The sequence below is a fragment of the Schistocerca nitens genome, chromosome 4 (assembly GCF_023898315.1).
Source record: "Schistocerca nitens isolate TAMUIC-IGC-003100 chromosome 4, iqSchNite1.1, whole genome shotgun sequence".
NCBI lineage: Eukaryota > Metazoa > Arthropoda > Insecta > Orthoptera > Acrididae > Schistocerca > Schistocerca nitens.
The window spans coordinates 448,628,996-448,642,288 of record NC_064617.1 but is presented as its reverse complement, the minus strand read 5'-3'; the positions used below and the strand labels follow the sequence as shown (position 1 = coordinate 448,642,288).

The 13,293-nt window shown below is 38.8% G+C and overlaps 1 protein-coding gene across 1 annotated transcript in view; it reads right to left on the bottom strand.

Annotated features, from left to right (window-relative positions):
* Positions 1–13,293, bottom strand: part of LOC126251627 (low-density lipoprotein receptor-related protein 6) — a 338,123-nt gene that overhangs the window by 35,374 nt on the left and 289,456 nt on the right. The window contains exons 10-17 of the mRNA XM_049952171.1: positions 12,716–13,025; positions 9,984–10,128; positions 9,767–9,897; positions 8,817–8,970; positions 7,493–7,742; positions 4,032–4,320; positions 3,802–3,953; positions 1,025–1,275 (exon numbers count right to left, since the gene is read on the bottom strand). Of these exons, the coding sequence (XP_049808128.1) occupies positions 1,025–1,275; positions 3,802–3,953; positions 4,032–4,320; positions 7,493–7,742; positions 8,817–8,970; positions 9,767–9,897; positions 9,984–10,128; positions 12,716–13,025 (1,682 nt within the window). The remainder of the gene's footprint in view (positions 1–1,024; positions 1,276–3,801; positions 3,954–4,031; positions 4,321–7,492; positions 7,743–8,816; positions 8,971–9,766; positions 9,898–9,983; positions 10,129–12,715; positions 13,026–13,293) is intronic.

The window sequence follows — 13,293 nt, the reverse complement described above, 5'->3', positions numbered from 1 at the left end:
CACATTGAAGCTAAGTGTTAACAGGATGAAGTGCTAGTAGAAGGATTTTCAAGGTTCATTAAAATGCTAAGAAACTTGTGAAGCAGGAACAGTGTTCTTCAAGAACAGTGAAGGTAAAGAAAAGGAATGGGAGGAGCACAATATACGAGGAAAAAAATGCGAGACTGCCAAGTTCCACTGATGCGTACAAATTACAGGCAAGAACATTTAAAAAATATATATATATATATATATATATATATATATATATATATATATATATATATATATATATATATATGCTTGGTGATCTTCTGTATGGGTAAACTGAAGTCTATGCTTGGTGATCTTCTGTATGGGTAAACTGAAGTCTATATGAAAACATGGAGACTAGCCAACACAGATGGAAGGACATCGTGGTAAGGATGCAAAAACAGCAGCAAAATGCACAGCAAAAACATTTTCAACAAATGCTTGTGGCCAGAACATAGTCACCAAACAAGAGTTTCCAGAAATCACAGACACTGAGATTACACAACACATGCACTGTGGTGAAAAGGCTGAAGCCAAATTTAAAACAGAATCTAGTAATTGAAGACTTGGAAGACGAATATGAAATTAACAGGGCACTGGCAAAATATATACATCTTCCAAAAATAAAATCTCTTTTTATGAGGAATTTAACACACGAGAAAAATACAAGAATCATGAACATGTTACAAAATACGACGACAACCCCCACACACAAGTGTGTGAAAATACATTATCCATACAAGAATTGAATAAAATCTTGCCAATTTTCATTAATACCAAATCTGCGGTAACTGCAGAAGAAACACATTCACTAGAATCTCACTGACAATCTGGAGTTTATATACCACCCCCCCTCCCCCCCACCCAGGGGGGTTTACTTCCTTTCTTCTTTTAATGTTCTTAGAACATAGAAAAATAGATGTAATTTATTAATTATAACAACTGTTATTTGGCAGTTTATGAAACACGCCCAACAACTGCACAAGATGTTAAGTAGCATAAAAAAGCCTACCCTTTCTCTGGATGCAGTGCAATGCTTCGTGGCTTTTCACCCTTTCCTTTGATGACAAAGCCCACTTTCGAAGCATTATCAAGCCGTGTAACATTTATAACATCAGCCATAGCACATGACCAGTAGAGCAATCTGCGATAGGGGTCCACTGCTAAGTCATAAGGGTGACGTTCGCTGCTCGCACTCACAAACACGGATGCATGTGTACCGTTGTCAAAAGCTCGTTTCACTGACTGTGTTCGTCCATCAACCTAGAACAAGAAAGCTGTCCATTACATTCTTGTTTCAATGGGTACAATAATTCCTAACATTTTTTTTCAGAATCTAAAGGTTACCAACTATTTCTTCCTTTATACATCTACTCTCATCTGCAGATAATTTATGCTTTTTTTTTATAGGAACCATTAAAAATACATACTACAGGAAGGAAAAGTGTGTTCAAAATTAACTCACAATTAAATATATGTAAACAACATTTCTACTTACCTAGCAGAGAGAGGCACACACAGCTAATCACACAATTGTTATTTTTTGGAACTTGTGTTCCTTCTCCTGGCAAAAGACAGTAAAGGTTTGAGAAAACAGTACCTCATGTCAAAGAAGGTTCCGTAGGGAGAGAAGAGAGATAAACAACAAGTTTTTGCTTTTCTTATCCCCTTCTCCCCTTCATTGTCAGTGCAATTATTTCCCTATATTTTAACTTTTTTGTCTCTTTCATGCAATTTTTTTTTCACTTCTGGCTGGTTCTTGACCAATATTTTCAGCTCTTCCTCCTTTGATTCTCCTGCTGCACTTTTTTGTACTCATGTACATCTACATTTACATCTCTGTACATTCTCCGTAAGCCACTGTACAGTGCAAGATGGAGGATACCATGTACTACTACTAGTAATTTCCTTTCCTGCCCAACTTTTTAACAGAGTGAGGGGAAAATAACTTTTTACAAGCCTCTGTATGTTCTCTAATTTCTCTCATCTTATCTTCACAGTCCTTGCGTGAAAGTAGGCTGATGGCAATAGAATCACTCTGCAGTCTACCTCAAGTGGCGGATCTCTACATTTGCTCAATAATGCCTAAGGGAAAAGGATGTAATCATTCCTTCAAGGATCTCCACTCAAGTTCACAAAGCATCTACATAATACTTTCATGCGGACTTAACCTACTAGTAACAAATCTACCAGCATGCCTCTGAACTGCTTCAACATCTTCCTTCAAGTCTGACCAAATGGGATCCCAACACTCAATCATTAGTCAAGAATGCGTAGGCGTCGCACTAGTTTTCTATAAGCCATCTTCTTTATAGATGGGCTACACTTTCCCGAAATTCTCCCAATAAAATGAAGTTGAGCATTTTCTTCCCTACTACCAATCTGACATGGTCATTCCATTTCATATCGTTTTGCAATATTATGCCTAGATATTTAACTGACATGACTGTGTCAACAGCATGCTACTAACGCTGTATTTGAATGTTGTAGGATTGTTTTTCCTAGTTATCCACATTAACTTAGACTTTTCTACATTCAGAACAAGCTGCCATTCATCACATCAACTAGAAATTTTGTCTAGGTCATCCAGTATCCTCGTATAAACAACAGAAAATCTAAGATGGAAAGTAACAATAGTATGAAATGGATAGTTGCTACTTACCACATGGCAGAGATGTTAAGTCACAGGTAGGCACAACAAAAAGACTGTCAGAAAGTGAGCTTTTGGACTTAACCCTCCGACAGAAATAGACACCACACACGCATGTGCGCACGTACACACACAAATGCATTTGAATTTTTTTTTGCCCTGTTGGCTGAAAGCTCACTTTTTTACAATCTTTTTGTTGTGCCTATCTGTGACTCAGCACCTCCACTATGTGGTGTGTAGTAACTATCCTTTCCATAATGTTATTATCCTCTTACAGCCGCTCGATGACAAACCTTTCCCTATACCCAGTGTCCTCAGCAAACAACTGTAAATCGCTGCTCACTCTACCTGTTAGATATTTATGTACACAGTCAATAAGAGCAGTCCTATCACACTTCCCTAGGACATTCCTGGTGATATCCTTGTTTCTGATGAATACTCACTGTAGAGGACAATATATTGGGTTCTATTTGTTAAGAAGTCTTTGAGCTACTTGTATATCTGGGAACCAAATCCATATGCTCAGACCTTCATCAAGAGTCTTCAGTGGGGCACCTAAACTTCTATTACTGTTTGATCTTTAAACTATCCTCTCTAGCGCCCTTTCAAGTTTGAAGGCTTCTATGTTGGTAGGTTTTTATTGTTAACATCTTTCCGCTATGCCCAGCAGTTTCTCGCTTGACCCAGGGTCCTTGGTGACTAAACCTCACAGCTGTATTTCCTCAGAGGCGTGCTTCCTCTCTCTCTCTCTCTCTCTCTCTCTCTCTCTCTCTCTCTCTCACACACACACACACACACACACACTCACTCACTCACTCACTCTCTCAAGATTTTGTCTATAATAACTATTTCTGGTTATATCTGTATGAAACTGATCAATGTAATTTTTATTTTGCATAATTTATTAAGAAGCATCTTCAAAGAACTGAAATATATACCTACTTACACTTTCATACAGTTGAAGATGTTTATCAAGAAAAAAAGGTGAAACACACATGATAAAATATGAATCACATTCACTCAGTTGCACATACATGTTAGCCTCAAAGTCTATAATATATTATTAACAGCAATTAAATATCAACAAGATTAAAGATTTTTGCACCTATTTAATCATACAAAGCAAGAAAGTTACTCACCCAATATAAGAACTGTGTTTTTGGATCAAATTCAACAGCCCGTACACTTTTCAGGTTCTGAATGGGTAAAACTAGAGATGGGCAGTCAGTTGTGTTTGGTATCAGACGACTTAAAGTATTCTTCTGACTATACAGCAGGAATGATTGTGGTGCTGTAAGAACAATGACAATTAATTAAATGTTCACTGAAGAAGACTGCAAACATTTCATGTTAATACACTTCCACATACCAGAGCATGTCTTGTTGTCTGCATTAAGGACATAATGTGTGGGGCAAGCACAATGTAGAGTTGTTGCTTGGCCCACGCTAGGTGCAAAAGCTGGAACAGCAAGACATAAATGAGAGCATCCACCATTGCTTATCTCACACTGATTCCAACCCCACTGTCTTGATGTATGGAATATGGACATATCAGTGACATCTCCCAGACGTTCTTGTACTACAGACCGATTCTGGCCATTTGTCTTATTGGCTCGCTCAATGTGTAATGTTTTCAGGTCTGTCCAATAGATATAATCCTGGCGGCAAAAATACACAAAGTAAAAAATTGACACTTTAATAACAGAAAATGGTTTATAAGACTCCTGTCACATATGAATGGTTCTTCAGTGGACAGTTTATTAAGCTTAATGCTTATTCATTATGTAGGAAAGTTTTCGTAGAATGCAAATACTTTGGTATTAAAGGAGACCACTCACGAAAAACAAGAAGCACTGAGTTGTCGTGGATCAGAGGGAGGCGGATGGTTTGCTATCTAGGAACGCAGGGGGAGGAATGGCAGGTATATTGGTTGGCACAACTGTAGCAGCTGGTGGGAAGCAGTAAGAAGACAGAGGAAGTTTAAACTGTTGGGTCAGGGGGGGGGGGGGGGGCGGCGGCAGGGACAGTGGGTTACCCAGCATTGAGGTCATGACGATTATGGGAGTGAAGGTTCAGAGAAGCTGGTGGTGGAGGGAAGGATTCAGATGGCTCAGGTTGTGAAGCAGCCACTGAGAATGATCATGTTGTGCTCAACTGCATGTTGTGCCACCGAGTGGTCAACTTTGTTCCTGACAACAGTTTGGCAGTGGCCAATTCATTCAGGTCGACAGCTGGTTGGTAGTCATACCAATGTAAAAAGCTGTGCAGGGTTTGCAGCAGAGTTGACGTATGACACGACTGCTTTCACAGGTGGCGTGGCCTCTGATGGCACAGGATAAGCCTTTGCTAGGACTGGAGTAGGAGGTGCAGTCTGGGTGGATTGAAATTGTCTTGCCCCTTGGTTTCCCACAGGGATATGACCTCTGTGGAAATGGGTTGTGTGTGGGAGTGACATAGTGATGGACTAAGGTGTTGTGCAGATTGGATGGATAACAGAACACCAATTTAGGAGAGGTGGGAAGGATCTTGTATAGGGTGTCATTCATTTCAGGTCAGGATGAGAGATAAAACCCTGGCAAATGATATGGTTCAGTTGTTCCAGTCTAGAGTGATACTAGATGATGAGGGGGGGTGCACATCTTTGTAGCTGATTCTTGGGGGGGGGGATTGATGAGATTACTGGAATGTATGAGGATATGGCACAGGAAATCTGTATGTGGGCTAGGTCTGGGAGGTATTGCCTGTCTCCCTCCTCACACCAACACCACCCTACACACCAAACTTATACATGCTCCCAAAATCGACAAACCCAATCCTGGATGTCCCATTGTAGCTTGCTATTGTGCTCCCAGTGAATGACTTTCCACTCTTGTTGACCAACACCTCTAATCAATTGTCCCAAACCTAGCATCTTGCATCAAAGGTACTACCTACTTCCTTCACCGACTTTCCACAGACCAACCCCTTTACCTCCTGGATCCCTACTCATCACTGCTAGTGCCACTTCCCTATACATCAATATTAATCATGCTTTGCCACTATCTAACACTACCTCTCCCAGTGTCCTACAGATTCTAAACCAACCACATCACTCCTTATATACCTTACTAACTATATCCTGACCCACAACTACTTTTCCTTTGAAGGGAAAGTTTACAAACAAATCTGCAGCACAGCTGTGGGCACTCGCATGGCACCCTCCAATGCCAACCTGTTTATGGGCCATGTAGAGGAAACCTTCCTAGCCTCCCAAAACTTCCTATCCCTAGTCTGGTTAAGATTCATCAATGATATCTTCATGATCCAGACTCAGGGCCGAGATACCCCATCCACATTCCTTCACAACCTCAACATGTTTTCTTCTTCCACCCGTTTCACCTACACAACGGGCCATCTTCCTGGATGTTCACTTCCACCTCTCTGATGGCTCCATCCACACCTCTGTGCATATTAATGGTTGGTGGTTACAAACAGCACCTACATTTTGACAGCTGCCATCCCTTCCACACCAAAAAATCCCTCCCACACAGCCTAGCCACCTGGGGACAATGTATCTGCAGTGATGAGAACTCCCCTTGCCCATATCCTGAAGGCCTCACAAAGGCCTTCAGTGACAGGAAATATGCCCAAAACCTAGTCCACAAACAGATTTCCCATGCCACACACCCAGTCCACCCACCAACCCAGAACCAACTACAAAGGAGCGCCGCTCTCACCACTCAATATCACCCAGAACTGGAACAACTAAACATATTCTTTGCCAGGGCTTTGATTATCTCTCATCCTGGCCTGGAATTAGGTACTTACTACCCAGGATTCTTCCCACACCTCCTAAAGTTGTGCTCCATCATCCACTCAACCTACACAATATCCTACTCCATCGATATGCCACTCCTACTCCCTAACCCTTGCCACAGAGGTCATAGCCCTGAGGCAGACCAAGATGCCAAACCTGCCATATAGACTGACCCAGCACTTTGTACTCTAGTCCTGTCACAGGCTTATCCTCTCCTATCAGAGACTGGGCCATCTGTGAAAGCAGCCATGTTATATACCAACTCTGCTGCAGACACTGCAAAGCTTCTTACATTGGTATGACTGACAGCCAGCTGTCCACCAGTACAAATGGCCAAGACCAAACTGTTGCCAAACACAAAGTCGACCACCTGGTGGCACAACATGCTGCTGCTCCGCAACCCAAGTCATCTGGACCCTTCCCTCCACCACCACTCCTCTGAACTACATAGATGGGAGTTATCCTTACAACATATTCTCCACTCCTGTAATCATCCTGGTCCCAATCTGAGGTAACCCACTGACCCCGCACCCTCCTCCAACACATTTCCCTTCCTCTACCACATCGCATCCACACAATTCAGATCTCCACATTACTTCAGTGTGTGCCACTTGCCATTAGCCACTATAATCGTGCCAGCACATATACCTTCCACCCCTCCCTCCCACATCCCCAGTCAGCAAATCGGGTGCCTCCCTCCAAGCCGCTAGCAATCCACCTCCAGATCCTCTCCCTGCCTCCCACCTCACTCTCACTCTCAATCTACCCACTCCAACTGACACTACACCCACCACAACCAGTCCACTTGCCAAAAAATAGTGCTGGCACTGTTAGTCCAGAGAGGGGGAGGCATGTGTTTTTTATAGTTCATTAAAGGATAACTTTGAAAGCTAGCAAGGTTTCTTTCTTCTGTGTGTGCCTGCTGACAAGTCAAGGCTTCTGTTTTTCAGTAAATGGGGTCCCTTAACACAATTCAGTCAATGGTCTCCCTTAATCCAAAAGTATTTAATGCTTATTCACATTGTTTCACTTACCTGATACTGTGTTATTCCTTTGGGGTGTTCAATATCTTTTCCAACAACTTGGATTCTGTTCTGACCTTCTAAGTCTGTGCTTTCAATAGATGATGGATTAAGCTGAGTCCAGTAAATACGGCGTTGAACATAATCAATAGTAAGACCTTTCACATCACCAACTTCTGATATCAGAACAGTACGTTTTGACCCATCTAATGCTGCTCTTTCAATTACACCAAAAGTAACCCAGTCACACCAATACATATACCTGTAAATGGAACATCATTCTATTAAAAATTATGTGGTTCTCATTAATTTATAAATGAAGTAACAATCATATTGCCAACAATGAGTCATGCAATTACCGAGACAATTTCTTTAATATTACATTCTTACAATTTATATGTCATGGCATGTATCTACTACTTCTTTTGCTCTGGTTCTCACTAGTACAATATGTTGGGCTGTTACAGAAAAAGTGTAGGATTTTGGTGAAACTTACGATAATGGAAGTTATACAGTATATCATGACTGCCCTCTAAATATGTCAGATGTATTAATATGATTTCAGTCAGTAATTCAATGACTCACAATTACATACACTCTCACATACTGATTAACACACACTTAAAACACAAAAATGAGGGCAGGTTACCACTCATCAGCAGATACCGTTGGCACAATAGCACAATCCAAGCCTATTTCAATTTCTGATGTAGAATTAATGAAAGCTTTGACAATGTTCCAGCAATGTTTTTGTTATTATACAAAATCAATGAATGCCATTAGATATTATAACTTAATTTTATATTTTTATATAGTTAGTAGTAATTAAAAATTAAGAAGTAGGAGACTGCAATGGGCTGGACATGTGGCTAGAACGGAAAACAACAGAATCACCAAGAAAGCATTTGAAGCAACTCTCTAGGCAACAAGACCATTGGGCTGACCTCGTACAAGGTGGAAAGATGACATAGGGAAGGACATCATAGCATTAGGAATTTCCACAGGGTGGAGAGAGAGACTGCAAGAGATAGATGGTGGTGGAAGCAGATCGCTGATGCAGTGCCTGGTCTACAGGGCCTGTGATTGCTGAGAAGAAGAAGAAGAAGAAGAAGAAGAAGAAGAAGAAGAAGAAGAAGTAATATTATTGCATCAGAAAGTGGGGTATATACCTAAAAATTAGGTCTCATGAAAAAAATTGCTTAGGTGAGTGGATATTAGAGTAAAATAGTTGAAGGTTTTTCAAAAGTAAGAGGTATAGATGTGTAACATGATGCTAAAATTAACATTAACACTATTTCTCGTCAACAATATCCAGAAAACTAAATTCCAATCTCACCCATCACGTGGATTCAATGCAAGGCTCCGAGGTTCGCCCAAGCCTTCCCATAACAATACTTTACGGGACCGGCCATCAAGCCTTGCGACTTCTATCCTCTTGCTGCCTGTATCACTCCAATAAAGATTGTGTGCAACCCAGTCAACAGCCATGCCTTTTCACAAGAGAAAAAGAAAATACACCATATTTCATTATGGATCATAAACAACATATGAATTCATTATGGAATAGGGAAGTGATGAAGGGAAGTACAGTGCCAATTTTTTGACAGTATTGTGCACCTGTGACTACATTTGATCTTTAGATTATCACATATACTGGGAGGGGAAACAGTATATACATAAGTTAACAAAAATTAATTCACATTCACATCAAATGTAAATGAACCGCAGAACTGCAGCTCACAACAGAGAGGTTAAGTGTTATTTTTATTGTTTTAGATTCTACCTTGACCAAATGCTCTTTTAAATAATATGATAATTTTGTCATTGTAGTAGCAAAATATATAACATACAATTGTATAAAACACTCTTACTTTGTAACATGATAATGCAGAGGTTACAAAATAAGGAAAATAACTTTCAAAAAGATTAAATTAACTGACAATTAACAGCTATGAAATTAAATTTCACTAAAATTCTCTTTTCGTAACATGAAGATGCTAACAACACAAGCACTGAAACTGAGGAATGCAAAACAGCAACCCGATTCTCACTGAGAGCTTTACCTTCTGAACAGCTGAGAACTAAAAACTGGTAAAATTGAAGTCTATAAACTCTTTCACTGTATCCTCTTTCTACCACCCTCCTCTTTTTAATGTCTTGTTTCAGATCATATCAATTAAAGCAAGTTCTTCAATTAGAACACCATTATACTCCAGTACCTTTTCTTAAGGAATTCAGAATTACCAATGAAGAGTAAAGTGAACGGAGGGGGGAAAAACTGCTCACCTTCAGGAGAGTCCAATCCAAACTCCACAATTTTTTCTACATTTGATCCATTCATGAATGACCTGGTGATTGTTTTTGCTTTGACATCTGTCCAATAGATACGGTTATCATTTATGTCAAAATCCAAGGCACTGAGGGAAAAAAATGTGTGTTATGTAGCAAATGCTAAAATCAATAATTACTTACACTTCCTCATAACAAAAACTTTCTTGAATACCTTGCATCCTTAATGCCAGTAACTGGTATGTTTACCACATTATTGTTGTTCTCAATGCTTATTCTTCCTATATTTTCTTTACGAACAAACAATAAGAATGCTTCTGGAATAACGCATGTCCTGTTGTCTGTAGCCAGTTCATAACCTGAAAAACATGATTTCATTTTCGTAAGTGCTATGATTTCCTTTAAGAAACACCCAAAATTTGACTGAAGTATACGAAGGGAAACAACTAGCTTGTTTCACTATCGTGTATTCCATTTTCTATTAACCCTTTCACTGTAACTCATGTGCTCTATGCATTCCATGCGAAGGCGGCTTTTGTTATGGCTGTACTGCTCACCAAACGCTTGTCCCTGCACTCAGGAAAGGCGTTCTGGCCGATATGAAAGATGTATTAACCAATTTTTTGAAATCTATTTGGTGAAAAAATTTGATTTTTGCATATCTTGCAGTCTGATATCTTCAATCGATAAAGAACTGAATTTCTTTTCCATTATCCATCGTACTTCCTATGTTGAAACATATTACGTAGAACGTTGCATGAACTTTTTAAAGAATTTGCAGCAGTAAAAACACATTGCATAAACTTTGCATTTGCTAGATTTTAGCTCTACACTGCAAAGAATGAAATGTAAATACGATACTGAAATTTTATTTAAAATTGGAAGCAGAATGATGTCTGATTTCTTTTTAAAGTCATCAGGTTTTATATCTGATTGGACAGTCACCCACGATGCACTCATTCATGTCCTTCCTCACGATCATAGCAATCACCATGTCTCATATACAATTCAAAATACTGGAACAAGGTTATTCACAAATGATAGCACACAAGAAGGCATGTATGGTTAAAGATAAATATTCAAAACTTTTTTATTCACTGAGATATGGAAGTAACTCATCCGCAGCAGTGAGAGATTGGTGACTCAGGACATGTACAGATGTCCATAACACGGTAGAAAAACCTAAGCGTCATGCATATACACATCCACAACACTTGAGGAATGGCGTAACAGGTCGTTTGTACATGCCCGCAGTAGTGAAAGGGTTAATAGGTGAAGAACTATACCTCCCACACAGTTTTGTCTTGAAACAGAAATGTATGCTAATGTGGCAGAGAGAGAGAGAGAGAGAGAGAGAGCAAGCTATTCTTGTTGGTCTGGAGTATATATTATTTCTCATCACATCTTTCTTGGAGTCCTCTCTCATATTTGGTTCTTTATCATGACTTAGAGAATCTCATGCTTAGAGATAAAGTAACTGACCATGCTCTTTTATTTTTATATTTATTGACACAATCATATGAGCATTTCTAATGCCATTATCAGTTTTGGCCAGTCAGGAGTCGTCTTCATACTATCAACAGATAAAAAAGGACACAAATAATCATTATATAATAGGTGAAGGCTGTCAACTAATTACCTGTGTAATGATAAAAAGACAATAAAATCATACTCAAAGGAATATGCTCCAATGTGTTTCCTTTGCAATGTCAATAACACTGAAAGCAACAGTAGATAGGGTGCAAGATTTTGTCCACTTGCAAAAGGAAGATATCATTCTGCCTACAAAACCTCAATCTCTACTTACTGCTGGCTTCAGTACTATTGACAATGCAACAGAAACTGCTAGCAGCACAAACCTTTAGATATGATTTTATTGTTTTTATAACACACTGATAACTACCTGTCAGATTTTATAGATAATACAATGATTCTTGTGTCCTCTTTTTATCTACTGACTGTCAAAGATGACCACTGAATGAACAACTAAAACTGGTAACAGCATTTTGAAATTCTCTTGAAAAATAAATAACTAATAAAAAATGTGCATATATTTTAGAACAACAAATAAGGGGACCAAACAATAAACAGCAATAAAAAGAGACAGCTGTGTTGCTCAATGCTGTTCTGGGCTTCTATATCAGCATTGTTTTGCTATGTGTTTTCTGTAGGTAACACATGGCTGTTTTGTACATGTAAGTGGAGACTTTATGCTGTACAACATTAAAAAGCCGTTTAATTTGGAACTGTAATAGGAACGGACTGAAAATACCATGTTTATTCTCTGAACTTTCCTAATACTTTATGGAAATAAACTGTACTCAAAACAACGTGTTTCTGATAAATCTTTAATGCTTTGGTGGCTCTAAGCATGGCATTTTCTTAGCATACATATTACTGTACAAAAGCCACCAAATAATCACACTTTAGCTGCAAAATGATTAAATCAAATGTTGCATCAAAATAAGATCTGCATTAATAATTAGCACTGCAACTGACTGGACTATGAAGAGAGAAACAATTATTTGACCACAGCAGAGATCTTAAACTTCATAATCACACATGCATAGCTGTGCCAATTCACATAATATCACAGATCACCATTCAAACAAAGCTAGCATTTGTATGAGAACAAGATTATTGAGACCTTAACAGTGAAACTTCATGCAGATTAAAACTGTCTGCAGGATAAGGATTCAATGCTGAACCCATGCCTATCTCAGGGAGCTGGTCTGTGCTGGATTCCAAACACAGCACAGTTTTAATCTGTCAGGATGTTTCATTACAATATGTATTTGTTGCAGACAATTTCAAGTTTTTAAAATGCAAATCAGAATAAAAAATTTTGAATACTGACGAATTGGAAACCAGTTATGATAACTTCTACTATTTTTAAATAATTTAAGTTAAATAAATAATATTCATCTTCTTATTCACTTTACTTACCCATTTTACATGCACAAATATAGTCATTTCCTGGTCTGTTAAGGCACAGCTGATCACAACCACCATTATTTTTTGCACATGGGTTTGTTCCCTTCACTTCACCAAGGCGTATAACTTTTAGGCCCATAACATTTGGTAACTGATCTGCAATCAGTTTGCGTTCATTTCCGGTTATTTTGTTCACCCGCTCAATTGACCTTCGCTGCCAATCGGTCCAATAAAGATAATCTCCAAGAAGACTCAAGCCAAATGGATGTGGCAAGTTGTCACTAATAATCTCTCGCCTATCACTTCCATCCATATTTGCCACCTGAAATGATAAGATTAATTATACATTGCTAAACAAAGATAATTCTTTTTTCACTTTTTTAAGTATTATTTTACATAATAGCAGCTTCTTATAGTTCTAAAATACACAGGCATGCTCAAAAGCAATGCCTCTGAACATTTTATGTGAAAGCTCTTAATGCCTATTAAATAAAATAAACATTAATAATATTCTACATTTTTAGTCTTCATGTTAACACATTTGAATCTTCTGCTACTAGATGGCTCTGAATTTTAGAGTTTAACATGGC